This window comes from Mytilus edulis, chromosome 8, assembly GCF_963676685.1.
Source record: "Mytilus edulis chromosome 8, xbMytEdul2.2, whole genome shotgun sequence".
NCBI lineage: Eukaryota > Metazoa > Mollusca > Bivalvia > Mytilida > Mytilidae > Mytilus > Mytilus edulis.
The window spans coordinates 89,301,557-89,313,868 of record NC_092351.1 but is presented as its reverse complement, the minus strand read 5'-3'; the positions used below and the strand labels follow the sequence as shown (position 1 = coordinate 89,313,868).

At 32.4% G+C, this 12,312-nt stretch overlaps 2 protein-coding genes across 2 annotated transcripts; both read right to left on the bottom strand.

Annotated features, from left to right (window-relative positions):
* Window positions 1-7,156: 7,156 nt before the first annotated feature.
* LOC139484511 (uncharacterized) lies at window positions 7,157-10,653 on the bottom strand. The gene is made up of 2 exons (XM_071268243.1): window positions 10,577-10,653; window positions 7,157-7,979 (listed from the first exon to the last, which is right to left on the bottom strand). The coding sequence occupies exons 1-2, from the start codon at window positions 10,651-10,653 to the stop codon at window positions 7,157-7,159; spliced, it is 900 nt and encodes a 299-aa protein (XP_071124344.1).
* Window positions 10,654-10,793: 140 nt separating this feature from the next.
* On the bottom strand, window positions 10,794-11,327 carry LOC139484510 (transcription intermediary factor 1-beta-like). Its single transcript, XM_071268242.1, has one exon. It carries the CDS (start codon window positions 11,325-11,327, stop codon window positions 10,794-10,796), a length of 534 nt encoding a protein of 177 aa, XP_071124343.1.
* Between the last annotated feature and the right edge of the window lie 985 nt (window positions 11,328-12,312).

Genomic DNA, 12,312 nt, shown 5'->3' with positions numbered 1-12,312 from the left:
TTTCTGTTATAATGATGGAGACATAATCCCCATGTTGTTCAATGTTTCTGTTAGAATGATGTAGACAAAATCCCCATGTTGTTCAATGTTTCTGTAATAATGATGAAGACAAAATCCCGCTGTTGTTCAATGTTTCTGTAATAATGATGGAGACAATGTTGTTCAATGTTTCTGTTATAATGATTGAGACAAAATCCCCATGTTCTTCAATGTTTCCGTTATAACGATGGCAACAATATCCCCATGTTGTTCAATATTTCTGTTATAATGATGGAGACGAAACCTCCATGTTATTCAATGTTTCCGTAAAATGATGGAGGCAAAATCCCATTGTTGTTCAATGTTTCTGTTTTATTGATGGAGACACAATCCCCATGTTGTTCAATGTTTCCGTTATAATGATGGAGACAAAATCCCCATGTTGTTCTATGTTTCTGTTATAATGATGGAGACAAAATCCCCATGTTGTTCTATGTTTCTGTTATAATGATGGAGACAAAATCCCCATGTTGTTCAATGTTTCTGTTATAATGATGGAGACAAAATCCCCATGTTGTTCAATGTTTCTGTTATAATGATGGAGACAAAATCCTCATGTTGTTCAATGTTTCTGTTATAATGATGGAGACAAAATGCCCATGTTGTTCAATGTTTCCGTTATAATGATGGAGACAAAATCCCCATGTTGTTTTATGTTTCTGTTATAATGGTGGAGACAAAATCCCCATGTTGTTCAATGTTTCTGTTATAATGATGGAGACAAAATCCCCATGTTGTTCAATGTTTCTGTTAGAATGATGGAGACAAAATCCCCATGTTGTTCAATGTTTCTGTAATAATGATGGACAAAATCCCGCTGTTGTTCAATGTTTCTGTTATAATGATGGAGACAATGTTGTTCAATGTTTATGTTATAATGATTGAGACAAAATCCCCATGTTCTTCAATGTTTCCGTTATAACGATGGCAACAATATCCCCATGTTGTTCAATATGTCTGTTATAATGATGGAGACGAAACCTCCATGTTATTCAATGTTTCCGTAAAATGATGGAGGCAAAATCCCCATGTTGTTCAATGTTTCTGTTTTATTGATGGAGACACAATCCCCATGTTGTTCAATGTTTCCGTTATAATGATGGAGACAAAATTCCCATGTTGTTCAATATTTACGTTTTAATGATGAAGACAAAATCCCCATGTTGTTCAATGTTTCTGTTATAATGATGGAGACGAAATCTCCATGTTGTTCAATGTTTCCGTTATAATGATGGAGACAAAATCCCCATGTTGTTCAATGTTACTGTTATAATGATGGAGACAAAATCCCCATGTTGTTCTATGTTTCTGTTATAATGATGGAGACAAAATCCCCAGGTTTTTCAATGTTTCTGTTATAATGATGGAGACAAAATCCCCATGTTGTTCAATGTTTCTGTTATAATGATGGAGACGAAATCCCAATGTTGTTTAATGTTTCAGTTATAATTAGGGAGACAAAATCCTCATGTTGTTCAATGTTTCTGTTATAATGATGGAGACAAAATCCCCATGTTGTTCAATGTTTCCGTTATAATGATGGAGACAAAATCCCCATGTTGTTCTATGTTTCTGTTATAATGATGAAGTCACATTCCCATGTTGTTCAATGTTTCTGTTATAATGATGACGAAATCTCCATGTTGTTCAATGTTTCTGTTATAATGATGGAGACAAAATCCCCATGTTGTTCAATGTTTCTGTTATAATGATGGAGACAAAATCTCCATGTTGTTCAATGTTTCAGTTATAATGATGGAGACAAAATCTCAATGTTATTCAATGTTTCCGTTATAATGATGGAGACAAAATCCCAATGTTGTTCAATGTTTCTGTTATAATGATGGAGACAAAATCCCCATGTTGTTCAATGTTTCCGTTATAATGATGGAGACAAAATCCCCATGTTGTTCAATGTTTCTGTTATAATGGTGGAGACAAAATCCCCAAGTTGTTCAATGTTTCTGTTATAATGATGGAGACAAAATCCCCATGTTGTTCAATGTTTCCGTTATAATGATGGAGACAAAATCCCCATGATGTTCAATGTTTCTTTTAAAATGATGGAGACAAAATCCCCATGTCGTTCAAGGTTTCTGTTATAATGATGGAGACATAATCCCAATGTTGTTCAATGTTTCTGTTATAATGATGGAGACAAAATTTCCATGTTGTTCAATGTTTCCGTTATAATGATGGAGACAAAATTTCCATGCTGTTCAATATTTCCGTTATAATGATGGAGACAAAATCCCCATGTTGTTTAATGTTTCCGTTATAATGATGGAGACAAAATCCCCATGTTGTTCAATGTTTCTGTTAGAATGATGGAGACAAAATCCCCATGTTGTTCAATGTTTCTGTAATAATGATGAAGACAAAATCCCGCTGTTGTTCAATGTTTCTGTTATAATGATGGAGACAATGTTGTTCAATGTTTCTGTTATTATGATTTTGACAAATTCCCATGTTCTTCAATGTTTCCGTTATAACGATGGCAACAATATCCTCATGTTGTTCAATATTTCTGTTATAATGATGGAGACGAAACCTCCATGTTATTCAATGTTTGCGTAAAATGATGGAGGCAAAATCCCATTGTTGTTCAATGTTTCTGTTTTATTGATGGAGACACACTCCCCATGTTGTTCAATGTTTCCGTTATAATGATGGAGACAAAATCCCCATGTTGTTCTATGTTTCTGTTATAATGATGGAGACAAAATCCCCATGTTGTTCTATGTTTCTGTTATAATGATGGAGACAAAATCTCCATGTTGTTCAATGTTTCTGTTATAATGATGGAGACAAAATCCCCATGTTGTCAATGTTTCTGTTATAATCATGGAGACAAAATCCCCATGCTGTTCAATTTCTCCGTTATAATCATGGAGACAAAATCCCCATGCTGTTCAATATTTCCGTTATAATGATGGAGACAAAATTCCCATATTGTTCAATGTTTCTGTTTTAATGTTGGAGACAAAATTCCCATGTTGTTCTATGTTTCTGTTATAATGATGGAGACAAAATCGCCATGTTGTTCAATGTTTCTGTTATAATGATGGAGACAAACTCCCCATGTTGTTCAATGTTTCCGTTTTATGCATTTAAGAGGGTGTCCATGGAAAAACTAGGCATTGGATGGCACTTGACATATTTTGTTTTCAAAAGTTGTTCATGTATTTCATATAACAAGTTCATTCTTTCTCAACGTTAAATTTTGTTTTTTTATTAACTGCAAGAAATAAAGAGAATAAAATACATAGAAAAGACTAACAATTCATTGAAAAATGGAGATAACTCGTCGTGTTGTACAACATTTTGTTGCATTGTTAGTGAACTTTAAAATAATTTTCTGAGCCATCCACTGTTGATTCAAAATACCTTTGACTTATATATCATGTGTGTGGTATAAACATTGCATTGGAAACAAAAAAGCAGTGGGAAAAAGATTATGTTGTACCACTCATATCATACGATTTGCGTGATATTAACTTGGAGACCCCCTTAAACGTTTACATTGGTATGTGTGTACTTATTCAACATAATCCAAATTAAAGCAAACCAATTGGACAGAACAAAAGAAAAGGTCATCATGAATATATTGGGTTAAAATAATTACGACGGAAATACATCGATGTCATTAATCAACAGCCATCTAGATCCCTATCATAGGTTCGTCTTTTGAAAATCGTAGCCCCATTATGGGAATTTCATTAAGAAGACAAATTGAAGTGACTAACCAGATCAACACATAACTTCCAGTATGAAGAGTTGACATGGTATGCTTCTGATATACATGTATTACCCTCCATTCACACCCAGTAAAGTATGTCGCTATAGTTCAAATTGCATTTGAGACATTCATTCTCCTATTCAAAGATCTAAAACTGCGATTGCATGGCACTTATACGGAAAATTGAGACGAAACCAAGTCGTCTCAGTTAACCCGTTTGTGATCGGGATCGTAAAACATGTATATCTTAAAACACTGTCTCAACGATTTTGTGATAGGAGCATCGCTACCTCCTCTTTTCAAACTAATAATAACCTTTAAATGTGAACATGTACGAGCATGACATTTACATTGCGACAGACAAGTATCGATATTTAAATTGATAAGCTGTAATTAGTCTTGGGGTAGTGAAAAGAGAATATTAATAAATTAACAGGTTTTAATAAAAAAAGCAACCATTGACTAAGTTACTGAATGAGGACATGTTTATTTTATGTCTTACATATTTCAGGTTCAGTATTAACATAAACAGGGCTTAACATATTAATGATGTCTGCTATTATTACAATGCTTTTTTTTTCCAAAAGTTAAAAAAAAGTTCTACGGCTCTACATTGTTGAATTAACTATTGTGTCCTCTTTATCATGGTGGTATATTTGTTTACTCAGGAACAGTCTTTTATATGTATTTATCAAAGTTGTACAAAATCGAACATGTAAAAATGTTGTTTGTTTATAGTTGACACGTGTTTTGTTAATTATAGTAATGTCGGTTCAATTGGAATTTTGAGTTCATGCACTATACTCAGATGGTTTAAAGTCATTCGATCAATTGAAGTCAAAGTGTACAGTAGCATTTTGGCAAACAAAAAATTATATGAATTATACAATTTATTTGAAGGTTTGTAGGCCACTAGTATGGGGAAACCAGTAAAAGCTGATTAATACCTGTGTATTTTTACGAACTTTCCACAATGTTCTACTTATAAATGTATATACAATATTAGATATTTATTATAAAATGTGCGGCTGTCTCTGCAAGTGGCGTCTCCCATGTTAGAGTTTGTGGTTATTTGATAAATATTTTATGTTCGTTTGAGTTTACGATTTAGAATTTAACAGTAATTCCATAAGCGTAGAATACATATTCCCGAATATATCATATCACTTAAAATAGGTAAAGGTAAGAGTCTGACGATACATAACTAATTTAGAATGAGAAGTCGAAATGAGTTTTATCATAAATACTCAAAGATATAATATTTAGATCTATGACTGATAAAGGGTCTAAAATAAAATATGTCATGTAGTAATCTATATATACTATACGCGCGTTTCGATAATATCATTCAGGAAAGTCGAATCAATGTGTATTGTATAAACAATAAAGGTTAAAAATTGATAGACACAGATCTGTTTCAATAATTGTATTATAACATCTTTAACATAAAATGACATTTTATTTAAAGGGAAAAACTTGCTTTGTGCTTTACATATCTATGTTTTTCAAATTTGCATATCTGATTTCATAATGAACTGTGCACTTGTACTTAGTCTTTTGTACTTTTCCGAAAGAGAACTACATAACATAACACTTACCCGCACCAGGTGCATTTGTATCTGTATTGTTTAGCTGTTCTTGTAACTCTATAAAAGATATCATATTTAGATATTCTCAAGGGAGATGTTTAACTTTCACAGAATTTGATCTTAATATTATAAATATTCGAACGTAACTTATTATTTGAATACTCACCTTTAATTTTGCTCAGAGATTTTAATCTCATATCAAAAAGTAAAATCACAAAAATCCTGAACTCAGAGGAAAATCTAATCGGAAAGTCCATAATCACATAGCAAAATCAAATGACAAAACACATTAAAAACGAATGGAAAAGAATTGTCAAATTCCTGACTTGCTACAGGCATTTTCAAATGTAGAAAACGGTGGATTGAACCTGGTTTTATATCGCTAAACATCTCACTTGTATCAAAATTATGCGCCATAATTAGGCAATTTTTCAAAAGTGTAATTTTATATCTTTGATCTCTTTTCTGGAGAAATTTTAATCATGAATACTTTAATGTATGATATTTTGGAAAGCTAAACTGAACGAATAACATATATTTACATTGTTTATATATATCGTGAAACCCTTTAGTCTGATCTAGCAAAAGTAAACCATATCTATATTCTAAAAACAACGTCGCTAACATTAGTCGATTACGTGAAAAAAAGAGACACAATTTAAAGCAATTTATGGTACTGCAAATCACTGATTCGTTTTAGGGTTTGCTATATAATAATAACATGTCTACAAGAGAAAGAACCATTATTTAACATATAATAACTTAGTATTACCTTAGCCGTATTTGGCACAACTTTTTGGAATTTCGGGTCCTCAATGCTCTTTAACTTTGTACTTGTTTGACTATACAACTATTTTGATTTGAGCGTCACTGATGAGTCTTATGTGGACGAAACGCGCGTCTGGCGTACTAAATTATAATCCTGGTACCTTTGATAACTATTTACATCACTGGGTCGATGCCACTGCTGGTGGACGTTTCATCCCCGATGGCATTACCGGCCCAGTAGGCACTCATCGGTGTTGACATCAATATCAATTATGTGGTCATTTTTATCAATTTCCTGTAACAAAATATTGAATTTTTTTCCGAAGAATAGATTACCATAGGCGTATAAGGCACATCATTTCGGAATTTTAATTCCTTAATGCTTTTTAACTTTGTACTTGTTTGGCTTTATAACTATTTTGATCTGAGCGTCGCTGATGAGTCTTATGTAGACGAAACGCGCGTTTTGCGTATTGAATTATAATCATGGTACTTTTGATAACCAATAAGTATACGTGCGAATGGTTAATATCATACTCATCGGTTATATTGGAATCAAAACCAATTGAACAAAGGATAAGTATAGAGATCACGAACAGTATAACGCAATGTTATATGTAAATATAACTTACAATGACAAACCTAGGTATTTTGATTATTTGTATTAGTGTAGAAAAAGTCAAATCCACAGAAGAGATGAACATGGAAATGGGAAGAATAGAAACAACTATGTTAAATGTCTATTATCAATACAAACCTGACGTTCTCCTTAGGTTTAGGGTTTTCTTCTTTTTTAACAGTTTCTCTGCGTAAAAATAATGATCTTATTAACAATTTCATTCACATCTTAGATGTGCGTTAAAGTTGTAAATTATTTTGAAATGAAATAAAACAGTGTATTTCTAAATATAAACAAATCGAATTACCTGTGTTGAGATAATCCAAAAAAAATCGGTTTCCAAATTGCATTTAAACTACTGTTTTCTTTTCCTCTTTCACTTATTCAGGTGCAAAAGGTGGGTTATAATAAACACAGTCTATTGAAATAGCTGTTTGCCTTGTGTATGCCCTGCCGGAATGTTTTCCTTGTGTATGCCCTGCCGGAATGTTTTCTTTGTGTATGCCCTGCCAGAATGTTTTCCTTGTGTATGCCCTGCCGGAATGTTTTCTTTGTGTATGCCCTGCCGGAATGTTTTCCTTGTGTATGCCCTGCCGGAATGTTTTCTTTGTGTATGCCCGGCCGGAATGTTTTCTTGTGTATGCCCTGCCGGAATGTTTTACTTGTGTATGCCCTGCCGGAATGTTTTCTTTGTGTATGCCCTGCCGGAATGTTTTCCTTGTGTATGCCCTGCCGGAATGTTTTCCTTGTGTATGCCCTGCTGGAATGTTTTCCTTGTGTATGCCCTGCCGGAATGTTTTCATTGTGTATGCCCTGCCGGAATGTTTTCTTTGTGTATGCCCTGCTGGAATGTTTTCTTTGTGTATGCCCTGCCGGAATGTTTTCTTTGTGTATGCCCTGCCGGAATGTTTTCTTTGTGTATTCCCTGCTGGAATGTTTTCTTTGTGTATGCCCTGCCGGAATGTTTTCTTTGTGTATACCCTGCCGGAATGTTTTCCTTGTGTATGCCCTGCCGGAATGTTTTCCTGGTGTATGCCCTGCCGGAATGTTTTCCTTGTGTATGTCCTGCCGGAATGTTTTCCTTGTGTATGCCCGCCCTGCTGGAATGTTTTCTTTGTGTATGCCCTGCCGGAATGTTTTCTTTGTGTATGCCCTGCCGGAATGTTTTCCTTGCGTATGCCCTGCCGGAATGTTTTCTTTGTGTATGCCCTGCCGGAATGTTTTCCTTGTGATTGATTTGATAAGATTTTGATAATAATTGTTAAATAAAGTTTGAACTACCACTTTTTAATTGAAAACTGCAGGTTCAAGTATGTCTATTATTAGTTTGTACTAACACTTCATATATATGTCTATTATAAGTTTGTACTTACACTTCATATATATGTCTATTATTAGTTTGTACTTACACTTCATATATATGTCTATTATTAGTTTGCACTAACACTGCATTTATATGTCTATTATTAGTTTGTACTAACACTTCATATATATGTCTATTATTAGTTTGTACTAACACTCCGTATATATGTCTATTATTAGTTTGTACTAACACTGCATTTATATGTCTATTATTAGTTTGTACTAACACTTCGTATATATGTCTATTATTAGTTTGTACTAACACTGCATGTATATGTCTATTATTAGTTTGTACTAACACTTCATATATATGTCTATTATTAGTTTGTACTAACACTTCATATATATGTCTATGATTAGTTTGTACTAACACTTCATTTATATGTCTATTATAAGTTTGTACTAACACTTGATATATATGTCTATGATTAGTTTGTACTAACACTTCATATATATGTCTATTATTAGTTTGTACTAACACTGCATTTATATGTCTATTATTAGTTTGTACTAACACTTAATATATATGTCTATTATTAGTTTGTACTAACACTGCATTTATATGTCTATTGTAAGTTTGTACTAACACTTCATATATATGTCTATTATAAGTTTTTACTAACACTTCATATATATGTCTATTATTAGTTTGTACTAACACTGCATTTATATGTCTATTATTAGTTTGTACTAACACTTCATATATATGTCTATTAATAGTTTGTACTATCACTTCATATATATGTCTATTATTAGTTTGTACTAACACTTTATATATATGTCTATTATTAGTTTGTACTAACACTTCATATATATGTCTATTAATAGTTTGTACTAACACTTCATATATATGTCTATTATTAGTTTGTACTAACACTTCATATATATGTCTATTATTAGTTTGTACTAACACTTCATATATATGTCTATTATTAGTTTGTACTAACACTTCATATATATGTCTATTATTAGTTTGTACTAACACTTCATATATATGTCTATTATTAGTTTGTACTAACACTTCATATATATGTCTATTAATAGTTTGTACTTACACTTCATATATATGTCTATTATTAGTTTGTACTAACACTTCATATATATGTCTATTAATAGTTTGTACTAACATATCGTATATATGTCTATGATTAGTTTGTACTAACATTTCATATATATGTCTATTATAAGTTTGTACTAACACATCATATATATGTCTATTATTAGTTTGTACTAACACTTCATATATATGTCTATTATTAGTTTGTACTAACACTTCATATATATGTCTATTAATAGTTTGTACTAACACATCATATATATGTCTATTATTAGTTTGTACTAACATTTCATATATATGTCTATTATAAGTTTGTACTAACACATCATATATATGTCTATTATTAAGACCGTTTAGATTTTCTTTGGTTGCTGACTTCTTGGCGTGAAGTCGTTTTATCAAACTTCATCCAGAAAAGCCAACGACACAATGAAACTTAAACACCTAATAAAGTCTATACCATGTATACGGAATGAAATTATGTATAGGTCTTAGTCATAATAATTTAAAAAAAAACAGTTTTGAGATTTGTATATTACGGTACAACAGGATTCAGAAGGAGCCCAAAACAACCTTTTATAAATTGGAGTTACAGTTTCCTATGAATTCATTTAACAGCAAAGCCTTTTTTCCAAAATTCTTTATATCATTAGTTTATAAAAGGTCCTTTATGGTTTTGAAATCTCTTTAGAGTACAGGTATGTCATAACTTTTAATCAAATTATAACTTCATTTTTGGACTATAACTTAATTTGCTGGTCAATTGTGAGTAATTATAATGACAATATTAACAAAAACCAAAATGAATTCAACGTATTTGACATTTTGTCTTTAGAATAAAAAAAAATCATTATTATAGTATAACGACGTCTTCTTTGTTTTAGTAGCTATCCTTGATCCTATTAGACATTTACTACAAATTCAGAATCATTCTTTTGCACATTTGGATATTTAATATCCAGTAGTAGATATTGGAATGCTGACTTGTACTGGATTTTGATTACTTAAAGTATAAATATTGAAATTCAAATGTGTACTAGGAGGATTTTGAATCCTACTGAATTCCACTTTAAACTGTAAACATATATTTATGATTCTATAAAGTCATTGCATAAATTTGCTTGTTTTGTAACTCATGAAATGCTGGTTATATTAATCAATGATCCGAGAACACTGACAATTTTGAATAACAGTGCATACATTGCAATATCGCATATTATATTGAATCTGGAGAACTTTGATTATCTGAGATACAAATACATAATATAATTGAAACAAGACGCAGAAGATGCCATATTTATTCAACCCTATGCAGTTGAAAAGAGATATCCAAAGTATATGAAAAGACAACATTGATATTTTCAAAGCAATTTCATAGAATCAATAACTGAGAACAAACTTACCCAAATGTTAGTTCTCCAAATAGTTTCCCTATTTCACTCTCTGCTACTGTCTTTTTGTCATATTTGACTGATGGCATATTAGGAATCTGTATTTCTTCTATTTGATCGATTTGTGACTTTATTTGTTTTAGCTTTTGTAACAACTTCGTAGTATCTTTTATACCCTGGGTGTCTTGATAAAACTTCTGCTGCTTCTTTGCCTTATCCAAAGCTGTTTTTAACTCATTGCTTTAACATTCCTAGTGTCTTTCTCCTTCAGCGTGATAATTAGACCTTCGACTTTCTTATCAATCATCTCTTTCAAGTGTCTGCCTTCTTCTTGTATAGCCTGGATAACTTTCTGTACATCAGCCTGATATGTATGGGTACCTTGGTTAATATCTGCTATCTTTGACTGTAGCTTTTTAATTTTCGTTTCAACATCAATTTTTACTTCAGCCTTGATACTTTCAAGTGATTCCTTAATCTCCGACAGATCATGTTTTTTGTGATTTTTAATAGCACATATCTTACAGACTGGTAAACTACATTCCATGCAATAATATATAAAGTTTTCATCATGTTCTTTACAATATAGTTTAACTTCCGTGTTGATATTTGGGCCACTTAGAAATGTGTGATTTTTGCTCATCTTTGTCCGTAAATGCGATATTTTACATCCATCACAAAACAGCTGGTCACACTGTTCACAGTAGTTATGTCCTGGTCCAGAAACACAAATTTCACACGTTTTAGAAGCAGCCTGAGCCATTTTAATTGTTTATAATTTTGATTGATTTAAGTGTACAGGAAGATAGATAACAGTGAACGTAAATACAATACCGGAATGATATCACAATTACGGATCATGGCATAACATCATTAATTCTTGCGTTGAAGGACATTAAGAACCTTTCTGATTATTATCTTTCTCACACTTTTTTTTCTGTAATTGTTTTCGATTCCTAATTAAGGTCTTTCCTTTTTCTATAAGGAAAGACCTTACTGTATTTCTTCTGTTTATTATTATTCTTTTTCCGCCAAACTTTGACGAAGTTAGCAGCCTAAACCGTAAGACGTGTCGCTTTCATGTTCTCACTTTGTATCGGTGTCATGAATACCTATCCGGAACTCACCCTGTTAGTCGAAATATTTTGTCGGTTCGGAGTAATCCCTCCGAAACCAAAAAACCTTGTTATCGTTCCAACACCGTAACCGTAATAGATAGAAAAAAAACGAAGGGTGAAATTTGTTCAGGACCAGACCCCGGTTCTTCGTTACATTTGATTCGAAAAGATTCAACGACTCATTGGTAGGGTTATGCCCCTTTGAAAATTAACCGGTGTCGGTGGACCACCAAAACTCAGAAACCGTAAATCGTAGAGACCTAGGATCTTCACCATTCATCAACAATTCATGAGACTTTCAAAAATACCTCAAGGTCAAATGTGTATGTTGACCTTGACCTTTGACCTAACACCTTGTTATCAGAACAACTCAAAAACCATTATACTTACAGAAGTTTTAAATAGTGGAAAATGTTTGGGTCATTACGGCACAACTTTGTTACATTTTGACCGAAGAGATTTGACCTTTTTTTAAGGGGCATAACACCTGTTTTAGGTTTCTGGAAAGACAAAATCATCTTTTACTATATAACCAAAGGTCCTAGACCCATGGGGTCTTCGGCAATGACATTGGGGACTAATGACCTTGACAAAGGTCAAAAGGTCAAAGGTCAAGGTCATGTCCCATAT